This window comes from Apium graveolens, chromosome 6 (genome assembly GCF_009905375.1).
Source record: "Apium graveolens cultivar Ventura chromosome 6, ASM990537v1, whole genome shotgun sequence".
NCBI classification, from domain to species: domain Eukaryota; kingdom Viridiplantae; phylum Streptophyta; class Magnoliopsida; order Apiales; family Apiaceae; genus Apium; species Apium graveolens.
This window is the reverse complement of record NC_133652.1, coordinates 34,693,046-34,704,640: the sequence shown is the minus strand read 5'-3', so window position 1 is coordinate 34,704,640 and position 11,595 is coordinate 34,693,046. Positions and strand designations below refer to the sequence as shown.

The window sequence follows — 11,595 nt, the reverse complement described above, 5'->3', positions numbered from 1 at the left end:
AGATAAGCCACTCCTCTTAGAGAGGACACACCCTCCAAGGATGAAGACCTTGTCGAGATAAGCCGCTCCTCTTAGAGAGGACGCGCCCTCCAAGGATGTTAGCTTGTCGAGATAGACGCACCTCTTACAGAGGTAGCTCCCTTAAAGAATGATTTCCCTTGTCGAGGTGGATGCGTCTCCGACAGAGGACGCGCCCTCCAAGGATGATTTCCCTTGTCGAGGTGGATGCGTCTCCGACAGAGGACGCGCCCTCCAAGGATGATTTCCCTTGTCGAGGTGGATGCGTCTCTGACAGAGGACGCGCCCTCCAAGGATGAATACCCTTGTCGAGGAGGATGCGTCTCTGACAGAGGACGCGCCCTCCAAGGATGAAGACCTTGTCGAGATAAGTCGCTCCTCTTAGAGAGGACGCGCCCTCCAAGGATGTTAGCTTGTCGAAGTAGACGCTCCTCTTAGAGAAGACGCGCCTTCCAAGGGTGATTCCCCTTGTGGAGGTGGACGCTCCTCTCATAGAGGACGCGCCCTCCAAGAATGATACTCTTGTCGACGTGGACGCTCCTCTCATCGAGCAAGACGCTCCTCGTAAAGAGGACGCACCCTCTAATGATGTTAATTATTTGAGGAAGACGTCGCCTCTTTAAAGGGCGCGCCCTCTAAAAATAGATGATTGAAGAAGATTGTAAAAGTTTTGACTTTGATTTGAATAAATGAATCACACTATTTGTGGAAAAGATGAGATCAGCGGTTTGGAGTCATGATTTGGAAAGAAGCAGGAAATTAAATATAGAATGGTATTGTGTCATCGGTGGAAGGATCACTATCACCAACAAGGCATGTCCTCCTTGCGTCAAAGATTATTTATTACTTGAAGATCAGAGAGCTAGTGTTTTATTCTGGCCGCGCTTTCCTTAGAGTGCGCCCTCATATGATGACCCTTTCAGTTTAAGGCGCGCTCATGGGAGACCAATATTGGGATGAAAAAGTTAGAGAACCCTCAAACCTTTGTTAATGGATTGTGCTTTTCCAAGGTATGTGAGATGCACACTTTTGTACAAATTCTCTTGTTTCTTATACCGAGTTAGCTCATGTAAGCTTAGAGATATGGTACATAAGTGGTAAACCTCTCTAGACAAACCAAGGTTAAAGTTATCAGGAAGAGAAGGGGTATTCATAGGTGAAGGCGGGAAGAAATGTGAATGACAATTGTGAACGCGGCAAAGAGTGAGAGCGCGCCGTCATGGTCAATAAGGAGGATAAGATTCCGAAGACGCGGCCTTAATTGAGAATGCGCCCTCATAGAGGAAGATGTAGAAGACGCATACTCATACGAGTGGAGGATGATACAAATTTTTGCTTGGATGTAGATATTAGAATTCCAATTTTGTTTCCAACTTTATATGGAATTCGGGGGGTAGTTGTTATAGCCAAAATTTGGTATTGGATCATCTCGGGTCAAATACGGGTCAATTGGAATTGAATTGGGGCAAGAAGATGAATAATTAGGTTTTGGTCTACATTGTATGAAGCGAAGACGCGCCCTGTATATGTAGGATGCGTCCATGATTGTGTAGGCTGTATTTTGGGTTGTCATGTAAAGAGATGAGCAGGAAGATATTGAAAGGAGGAGGACGCGCCCAAGGCGCAGTACGCGCCCAAGGTGCAGGACGCGCCCTGATAAGTAAAAATAATGGGATGAGCTGTACAGGTAATAAGGTTGCCAAGCAAGGAAAATATGTGTATTTTACAAGGGGAGGACGCGTCCTGCCTCCTGGAGATGCACACTTTGGGATGGTTGAGCTTGTTCTCATTCAAGACAAAGCAAATAGAGATACTTGGAAGATATAGTAATATGTGGAGTTCGTAGCGTCAGGACGCGCCCAATCGTTCAGGACGCGTCCTATGTGTGAAGAATGCATGATCATGAGTAAGTTTAAAGCAAGACAAGCGTGGAAGGAGCAATGGAGAATTATTTTCACTAATATATTTGTTGCAGGTACTCTTTGAAGAATTCCCTCCTTGAGACGGTCAAGGAGGGGGATGTCCGTGAAAAGCTTGAAGGCCTCCAGGGGTATGCCTGATGATTGAAGGCCTCCTCCTGTATTCAACGGGTGTCCTCGTTGGGGATGCGGGGTTAACTTTGGTGTGTGCTTTGGGAACTCTGTTCTTGTATTCAATGGGTGTCCTCATTGGAGAACTTTGGAGTCATCCTGCACTTTGCACCCAAGAGCTTGGGATCACCTGTCCTGCTATCTGGTGGGTTATCCTCATTCGGGGGACAGGGACGCGTCTGGCATTTGGGGTGAACCGTGGCTATACCTGCGTTCGTAATTCAAGGGAGATAGCTGTAGCGGAATGTTATCCTTGCGCAGGGAGATGCATTATCCGTGAAGTCCTGCGATTACAAACGAGCCTTGGGCCTTCGCGGTTGGGCCTCATAGTTGGACATTCCTAAAGCTAGCGGAAGATGGATTCTGGACCGGGCCTGGGAATAAGAAGTCTAAGCCCATTAGATTTCTTATTCCCCAAGAACTACGTGGGCTTGATTCCCTATAAATAGGGATACGTAGGCAAATTGTGAGGGGTCGGAAGCGAGAGCCATAAGGAGCCACCACCAACCCTAAGCAATCTCAGCCCCCAATTTATCACAACCACCACACTCCGCTCACTTTTCAGGCGAAGAACCACCATCGTAGATCTTGATTCCGGCGACGAACCTCAAACTATGTTGATACCAAATTCCTCCGTCAACAGTTTGAACTTTTGAATAGAACCATCATGAAGTAAAAAAAACCGCATGATGTCGGAAACTTTTTGGTCATCACGAAGATGCAAACATTTTTCTTCAAATACAAGTTGCCTCATGGTTGTCCATTGATACTTCCACTTGCTAGACAGAATGCTGGTTCTTACAACATCTTTTATTGGCAGATTTGTCAGAATGGAATCAATAATGCTATCAGGCAGATCACTTATAATATCCTCACTTTAGAATTTATTCAATTTACCCATATTGGATCCTAGAAAAAACACAATTTGCGTCAAATTATTTCCACAATCAACTAATTTTTTTTAAATGCAGTACTAAATATGTAATATCCACAGTCTCTAAAATGATTCCTACAAAGCATGTTGTATGTCCTAATGTACTAAGTTCATGAGTTGATATTAGGAGTAAAAATCTCAATTTCAAAGTTAATAAAGTTTATGGCTCAGCAGCAAGTCCCGGACATGTTGAATATGTAGGACAAATATGAACAAAACCGGGCTACTTGCCAATTGAGCTTGGACGGAATTTCAGTATTCTAGAGTTTGAATGACAGTGCAAACAAATTATAATTTAATGTCTTGCACAGTTCAAAAAAATGAAATAAGGTGTAAACAGAAAGAAATCTTGTACAATACTAAACTAGTGTAAGCAAAATGATAATTTGTCATTTTGATAGTCCTTTTAATTACAATCTTTAAATTTTTCAAGCCAAATTGAGTGAGGATAATTAAATTTAGTACTAAAAATTATTCTCTAAGTTCAAAAAATTCTATGTATGACGAATAAAGAAAAATTAAAATAGTAACTTGTGCAAGGCCGCGCTCAAATTAAAAACAATCCTTAAAATAGAACCTTAAATCATTCGAATTTGCTACGGAACCCTAAATTTTAAATAGATTTTCAAGATGTAAACATATATACATCACTTGTGTATGCTTAAAAATATTTTGAAAATATAATACATAAATACGACATTTTGCATGTAAAATTCTGTAGCAGAACCCTAATTTAATACTAAAGATAAGGTCAAGTTTTATACGTGAACTCTACTTAAATAGCATATTAATACTACATAATAAAGCGAACTTTGCTACATAATATCATATTTTGCACGTGAACTCTACGTAAATAGCATATTAATACTACACAATTAAGTGAATTCTTCTAGAAAACATTAGATAATACTAATTCAATTATTAAAATATTTCATAATTTTTGTTATACCTGAATATTGATATGGGCTCTAAACAGACCCATAACAAGAATTGTTATTATTATTGGACTAAAATAATTGGGTCCGAGTATAAAGTTGAACTCTCGTACCGGTATATTGACCAGAGATATGTACCGTTATGTTGACCAAGACTTCACCAGCTGACACATGGGGATATATCAATAAGATGAGTCGTGCCATTATATTACTGAGTGCACATGGCGGCCTCTACATAAACAGTAGGGAAGTCCTGCTCTCGTATCAACATGAGAGGAGTCTTCACCTCATATTTTAAAGAGACTTGAAGAGACAAGTGGGAGTTATTACTGCTATCTCAATTGCACAGGAGGTATAACTACAACAATTTATTACTACATGACCCTATTGGGGCACATCATGGAAATATAGCGGGACTACAATATGCTTGGAAGGGCCTCATCGAGGTCAGCACTACTTTCATATTTTCGGGACCACATCACATGACCAGACTCTAAGGGGTCGCATGTGAGGCCTCTAGGTGGTCTCGTGCCTCACCAACGAGATATCTTCGCCTAATACCATGACAACCTATTATAGCCTAGCTGGGCTTGGGCCATGGAATAATATGGGCTTTCTACGAACTATCCAACGATCAACGAACCTGGGCTTTGATGGACCGGGCCAAACCCTAGCCCGTTTAGGTAACTTGTCCTCCAAGAACTACGTGTGGCTTGAACCCCTATAAAAGGGTACGTAGGCCTCTTGTTTGCGGATGATGAATAGTCTGAAAAAAGGGGAGAAAAAACATTTTCTCTCTGGCATTCTTTGAATCAACGAACAAGATCAGCTACAACATTCATCAAAATCCATTCCGTGTTCTTCGCGTTCTTAGCAAAATAATCATATTTTGCTCCGTGATTTCAGCAAACCTCCAAAATATTGTTATACCAAATTCTCCCTATAACATCTGGCGCTAGAAGGAGGGGGCTCTGTCATCAATTGGGAGAAAGATGACTAATTTCAAACATCGCAAGGGCATAAACCAGGAAGTGGAGACCGAGTCGCCTGAAGGTCATCCACCAAAGAGTCTTGAACGCCCCCTCGATAAAAAGACTCTCAACGTGAAAATTCCTACTAAGAAGACCTTGATAATCTCAGGGCCTCCACCTATCGGTTCCTCTAAGGGCCCAAACGACTTGGAGGACCCAAAGTCAACAGGCGGAGAGACACCCATCACTCCCTCGCCAGGAAATGAGGAGGTCCTCTCCTATTTGGAAAGAATAGGAGCGCAATTGGAGGACATGGGTAAGCGAGTGGGAAAAGTGGAGCAGAGTCGTAGCGGCCTCAAAAAGAAGAAGAAGAGAGGAAGGAAGTTTGCAAAGGGTGCTAAAGGTGGTAGCACAAAGAAAAAGTTAATTGACGATTTCAATGAGGAGGATGAAGGCGAGACCCATGAAACAGATGGGGATGGAGAAAAGAAAGGAAATGAGTCACAAGGCCAAGCCTCATCTGAGCTTAGGCCAACCAGTGTCTTTAATAGGATCGGTGTACAGCTCACTAAAAATGATTTGAGGCTCAAACTGGAAAAAATGAAGGCTGAAAGGCAGAAAAGAGGACCCCCGAGTCACGATCATGGTTCAGAGCGACCCCCCTCTCATCGAGAAGGTGTGCGGTCCTCCCAACGTGACCCGGAACGGTCCGTGCCCAAGAAAAGAGGGTCTGTACACAATGAGGAAGGGCATTCCAGTGCAACTGCTAAGCCTCCCAGCAAGGCTCCCCCTAATGTAAGGATTGGAGATTTGAAGATTGAGGAACTAAAGAAGCTCATGGATAAGATGGATGCGGATAAAAATGTCATTAATACAATGGGGACATTCTCTCCTTTTACTAAAGAAATCAGGACCGCTCCTTTGCCCCCGGGATTTAGAACTAATCCAGATTTGACATTCAAAGGGGACACTGACCCAGCTGCATACTTGATCCGCTTCAACACTGAAATGGAAGTATATCAGGTCTCACTCGAGGCCAGGTGCAGGTTGTTCGCGGCCTCTCTTCGGGGTAGTGCTCAGCAGTGGTTCTCTAAATTAGGGGCTCACGTCACCATAGACTCGTGGGAGCAGTTCGCCGATATCTTCATTAAGCAGTTCCAGTCTTCAATGTTGTATGCTCCCCCTGTAGCCACCCTGGCCAATATAAGGCAGAGGGAGGGTGAAACGCTTCAAGATTACTTCATAAGATTCAATGCAGAAGTCCCCCGAGTAAGAGATGCAAGTGAAGAAGCCGTCAAAAATTTCTTAATTGCTGGGCTCAGGGAAGGAACAAAATTCTGGAAACATATGCAGGCTCAAACCCCTTCTACTCTTGCTGATTTTCATGCCCAAGCAGAACCTTTCAAGTGGATAGAAAAATCTATGCAGGATTTGAAAAAGAGTGGAGGTAGCAGCAGCAGCAACAATAAGGGAAGGGGGAGTAAGCGAAAGATGTCTTGGAGTCCAAAAAGAAATGGTAGAGATCGCAGTGAGAGCCCTAGGAGGGACCGAAATGCAAGGGAAAGGTCCCCACAGCGAGGAAGGACGGGGGACAGGAGGGAGCCCACTTACACTCCCTTGGTCGCTTCCATTGAACATATATATGCTGTAAATTCGAATAAGGGCATGTTCAAGAAGCCTCCTAAAATGAATAGATTTGGAACCAAAGACACCAAAAAATATTGTGCTTTTCATGAGCAGACTGGGCATGAGACCGCAGATTGTTGGAAACTGAAGGAGCAGATAGAGGACCTGATTCGTAATGACAAGCTCACTGAATGGGTTGTGCGAGAAGTAAAAAAGTACAAGACAGGAGGAGTTGGCTACCATGAAGTGCCCCCGCCAGTTGACAAAAATGATGAGCCCTCAGCAAGAGGCACACGAGAGAACAGCATACATGTGATCATGGGAGGGCCTCATATAGGGGGGAACAGTAATAAGGCAATGGAAAGATACGCCCGCGAGGCTAAGGGGCTCCCTCTCACTAATGTTTATCATCTAGCGGATCGTCCTCCACAATATTTTGAAGGGGAAGACGAAGACATCATATTTACTAGGGAAGACGCGAAATGGGTTCATCACCCACATTCTGATGCCTTGGTAGTAAAGGCTAAGATCGGTACCACCAACATTCATCGGGTCTTCGTAGATACTGGAAGTTCAGCCGATGTTCTCACTTATGATGTTTATAAGAAGATGGGTTTTCTCGATAAAGATTTGTCACCAACAGCGGGACATCTCTATGGCTTCACAGGAAACTCGATTGGCATAAAGGGGCTCATAAAGCTGCCTATCACCCTTGGTGATGAGCCCTGCACGGCAACTCATGTGGCTGAATTTACAGTTGTTGATCAACCATGTGCCTATAATGCCATCATTGGGAGGCCAATCTTGAAAATGATGAAGATAGTAAATTCCATCCATGCTCTCTCCATGAAATTTCCAACCCCCCATGGGGTGGGATGTGTCCGAGGAACTCAGTATGACTCAAGAGACTGCTACAATAAAGCATTGAAAGCAGCCTCCAAAGGGCGCGTCTCTTGTTCAGATGATGTAGAAATGGAAGATTGTGAGGGATCTAAAAAAAGGAAAGGGACCGTGAACATTATCTCCATTGAAGAGCTCCCAGACGGATATTTCGAAGGCTTAGGTGTACAGGTGGAGCCTCTCCCTGGGGCTATCATGATGGAAGCCTCTCAACCAGTCATGATTCTCCAAGAAGGTATTATTGAGGAAGCAAGTGATGAAGACGAGACCCCTGAACAGATTGCTATGAGAGCCCTAAAGGGAAAAGGGGCTCTCAAGGAGACATCTGCATTGGTAGACCTTCCTGGAATAATCACTCTCGATACTACATTCACTTCTGAACTTGAACCCGCCTCAGGGGTCACTATGCAGGAAATAGGGGAGCCTAGCATTGTGAAGGATCTTAACATCGATCTCGATCCACGTATCCCAGAGCATGTTGAAAGAGCAGGAGCAGCTGAGGACACAATTTCTATTTTAGTAGATGCACATGACTCTTCTAAAGTCCTCAAAATTGGCTCTCAATTGTCCCCGGAACTTAGAGAAAAGCATACCATCTTTCTCAAAGCAAACTTAGATGTGTTCGCTTGGTCTCATGCTGATATGGTGGGGATCGACCCCAATGTGATGTGTCATCGGCTTAACATTGATCCTGATAAAAAAGGAGTGAGGCATAAAAGGCGACCTATTAGTGGGGAGCGAGCTGAGGCTCTCAAAGAAGAAGTGGACAGACTTCTCCAAGCAGGGTTGGTCAGAGAATCTTTCTACCCTATGTGGCTAGCAAATCCGGTATTGGTAAAAAAACCGAATGGGAAGTGGAGGACATGCGTCGACTTCACGGATCTTAACAAGGCATGTCCAAAGGATAGTTTTCCTTTGCCAAGGATTGATCAGCTAGTAGATGCTACAGCAGGTCATGCGCTCCTTAGTTTCATGGATGCTTATTCAGGGTATAATCAAATCCCCATATATGGCCCTGATCAGGATCATACGTCTTTTATCACGGATAGAGGTCTCTACTGCTACATCGGGATGCCCTTTGGTCTCCTCAACGCAGGAGCCACTTATCAAAGATTGGTGAACATGATGTTTGAAAGGCAAATTGGGAAGACCATGGAGGTCTATGTGGATGACATGCTGGTTAAGTCTAGAAAGGCCTCCGATCATATTGATCACTTGACCGAAATGTTTGACATCTTGAGAAAATATAGAATGAAGCTCAATCCCCAGAAATGTGTGTTTGGAGTAGAGTCCGGAAAATTCCTTGGCTTCATTGTAAACCACAGAGGAATAGAGGCCAACCCAGCAAAAATTCAGGCATTGATGAACATGAGGTCTCCTCGGAATGTCAAGGAGGTCCAAAGTCTCACAGGGAGGATAGCTGCCTTGAACCGTTTTGTTTCTAAGTCATCTGACAAGTGTCATGAGTTTTTCAAGGCCATCAAAAAAGTTGGAAAGAAATTCGAGTGGACTCCTGAATGCGAGGAGGCCTTTCAAAAGATTAAGGAACACCTAGGGAAGCCTCCCCTCCTCTCAAAACCCAAGGTGGGGGAGACCCTTATTATCTATCTTGCTGTTTCAGAACATGCTATCAGTGCTGTGCTCATTCGTGAGGAGGAAGGGGTTCAATACCCAGTCTACTATGTTAGTAAAAGAATGCTGGATGCCGAGACTAGATATTCTAACATGGAAAAGTTGGCATATGCTCTCATATTGGCCTCACGCAAGCTAAGGCCCTACTTTCAGGCTCATAAAATTGAAATACGAACTGCCTACCCCTTGAGGCAGGTCATGCACAAGCCTGAGACGTTAGGAAGGCTTCTTAAGTGGACAGTTGAGCTCAGTCAATTTGATGTAGAATACAAGCCTCGAGGTGCTTTGAAGGGCCAAGCGTTGGCCGACTTCATACTTGAGTTCCCCCCTCAATCCGTGGAAGACTCTACGGCTCTCATAGCAGTCCCAGGGGTAGATGAACCCTTCGATAATAAGCAGAATTGTACCCCATGGTGGGATCTATACGTTGATGGGGCTGTTAACAATGAAGGATCAGGAGCCGGGATAGAACTAATAACCCCCGAAGGGCACAAGTTGCGAAGTGCTATCCATTTTACCTTCAAGGCAACCAACAATGATGCTGAATACGAGGCTCTCATTATAGACCTCAAACTAGCTCTGGAGATGAGGGTGGAGAATCTTAATGTTTACAGTGACTCAATGTTGGTCACCCACCATATTGGTTGTGGATGGCAGGCTAGGGGACCCCGAACTGAACTATATCTCAAATGTGCACAAAGAATCATCAAACTTTTTAACGAAGTGAGAGTGGAGCACATCTCAAGGGATGAAAATACAGGGGCTGATGCATTGGCCAAATTGGGCTCTCAACGAGAGGCCACCTTACTTGGAGTCATCCCTCTCGAAATTCAAAACAAACCCAGTGTTCCTGAAGAATTTACTTTTGAGATTGCTGCTTTGGGGCGAACATGGATGACTCCAATTTGGGACTATGTCAAGACAGGCACTCTTCCCCAAGAAAAGAAGGAGGCTAGAAGGGTCAAGTATCAGGTGGCCCGTTATGTCATCTATGATGAGATTCTTTATAGAAGGGGCTTCAACACACCACTACTGAGGTGTGTAGGCGGAGAAGAATGTAGTTACATCCTAAGGGAGGTGCATGAAGGCATATGTGGCAATCACTCGGGGGGTAGCTCGCTAGCCCAAAAGATTCTCAGACAGGGTTATTATTGGCCTACTCTAAAAAAAGATGCTTTTGAATTCTCCAGGGCATGTGATAAGTGCCAAAGGTATGCCAACTTCAGCAACGTTCCGGCCACTCATCTCACTTCTCTTATGAGTCCTTGGCCCTTTGCTATGTGGGGGATAGATCTCATAGGGGAGCTTCCCAAAGCAAAAGGAGGAGTTAAGTATGCAGTTGTCGCAGTGGACTACTTTACCAAGTGGGCCGAGGCTGAGCCCCTTGCCACTATCACCGCGAAGAAACTCAAGGACTTTGTCTACAGGGCCATTGTATGCAGGTACGGGATCCCTTATCAACTTATTTCAGATAATGGGAAGCAATTTGACAGCAAGGAAATGCGGGAGTTCTGTGAGGCATTGGGTATCAAAAAAGGTTTTTCCGCTATTAGTCATCCCCAAACTAATGGGCAGACGGAGGCTATCAACAAAATTATCAAACGTACCTTGAAGGGTAAACTCGAAGAAAGCAAAGGAAATTGGCCTGAGGAATTGCTAAAAGTGTTATGGTCCTACAACACTACCCCAAGAAGTACAACTGGAGAGACCCCATTCTCTCTATCCTATGGGTGTGAGGCCATGGTCCCCGTGGAAGTTGGGTCAGGCTCATTTAGAAGAGATCACTATGACCCCAAAGCTAATGAGGTTAATCACAGGCTCTATCTGGATATGATTGAAGAAACAAGAGAAGACTCCCAAGCAAGGCTAGCAGCCTATCAACAGCGGACTGCGCGGCACTATAATGGGAGAGTGAAGACCCGCCCCCTCCGGGTGGGAGATCTAGTCTTGAGGAGGGTAATGCCAAACACCAAGGTCCCGGGTCATGGGGTCTTTGGAGCAAATTGGGAAGGTCCTTACAAGGTGAAATCTGTACTTTGGGAAGGCACTTATCACTTGACAGACATGAATGACAAGCTTGTTCCGCGAGCATGGAATGCGGAGCATCTCAGGAAATACTACCAGTAGTGGGAATTCATCAATTGGTAGCCTTATTTATTTAAAGACTTAGTATGAATAAAATAACATCCTCAGTCTAGGGGGTAGTGGTTATATAAACGCCTCCCCTAATAGATGTAATGACATTGGGCTTCGTCCCTTATTATCTATGCATGGTTTATTCTTCAAATTTTTAACTTTTACTGTTAAAGTCATTTTACTTGTGTTCTAGCATTCGAAGCACTTTCGGAACTAGGCCAGCATGTCAATGCGAGGAAAAAGAATCTAGGGTAAAGCTTTGGGAGGCCCCCAAGAGGTCTCTACTGCAATCCAGGATTCTCGTCCATAAGTCTATCTAATGTTAACTCATGAAGTGACGACTAAGATAAAGC

The 11,595-nt window shown here is 44.3% G+C and overlaps 1 protein-coding gene across 1 annotated transcript; it reads left to right on the top strand.

The window, feature by feature from the left end:
* Positions 1-4,969: 4,969 nt before the first annotated feature.
* LOC141664884 (uncharacterized) lies at positions 4,970-11,233 on the top strand. Its single transcript, XM_074470842.1, has one exon. The coding sequence runs from the start codon at positions 4,970-4,972 to the stop codon at positions 11,231-11,233; it is 6,264 nt and encodes a 2,087-aa protein (XP_074326943.1).
* Positions 11,234-11,595: the final 362 nt, after the last annotated feature.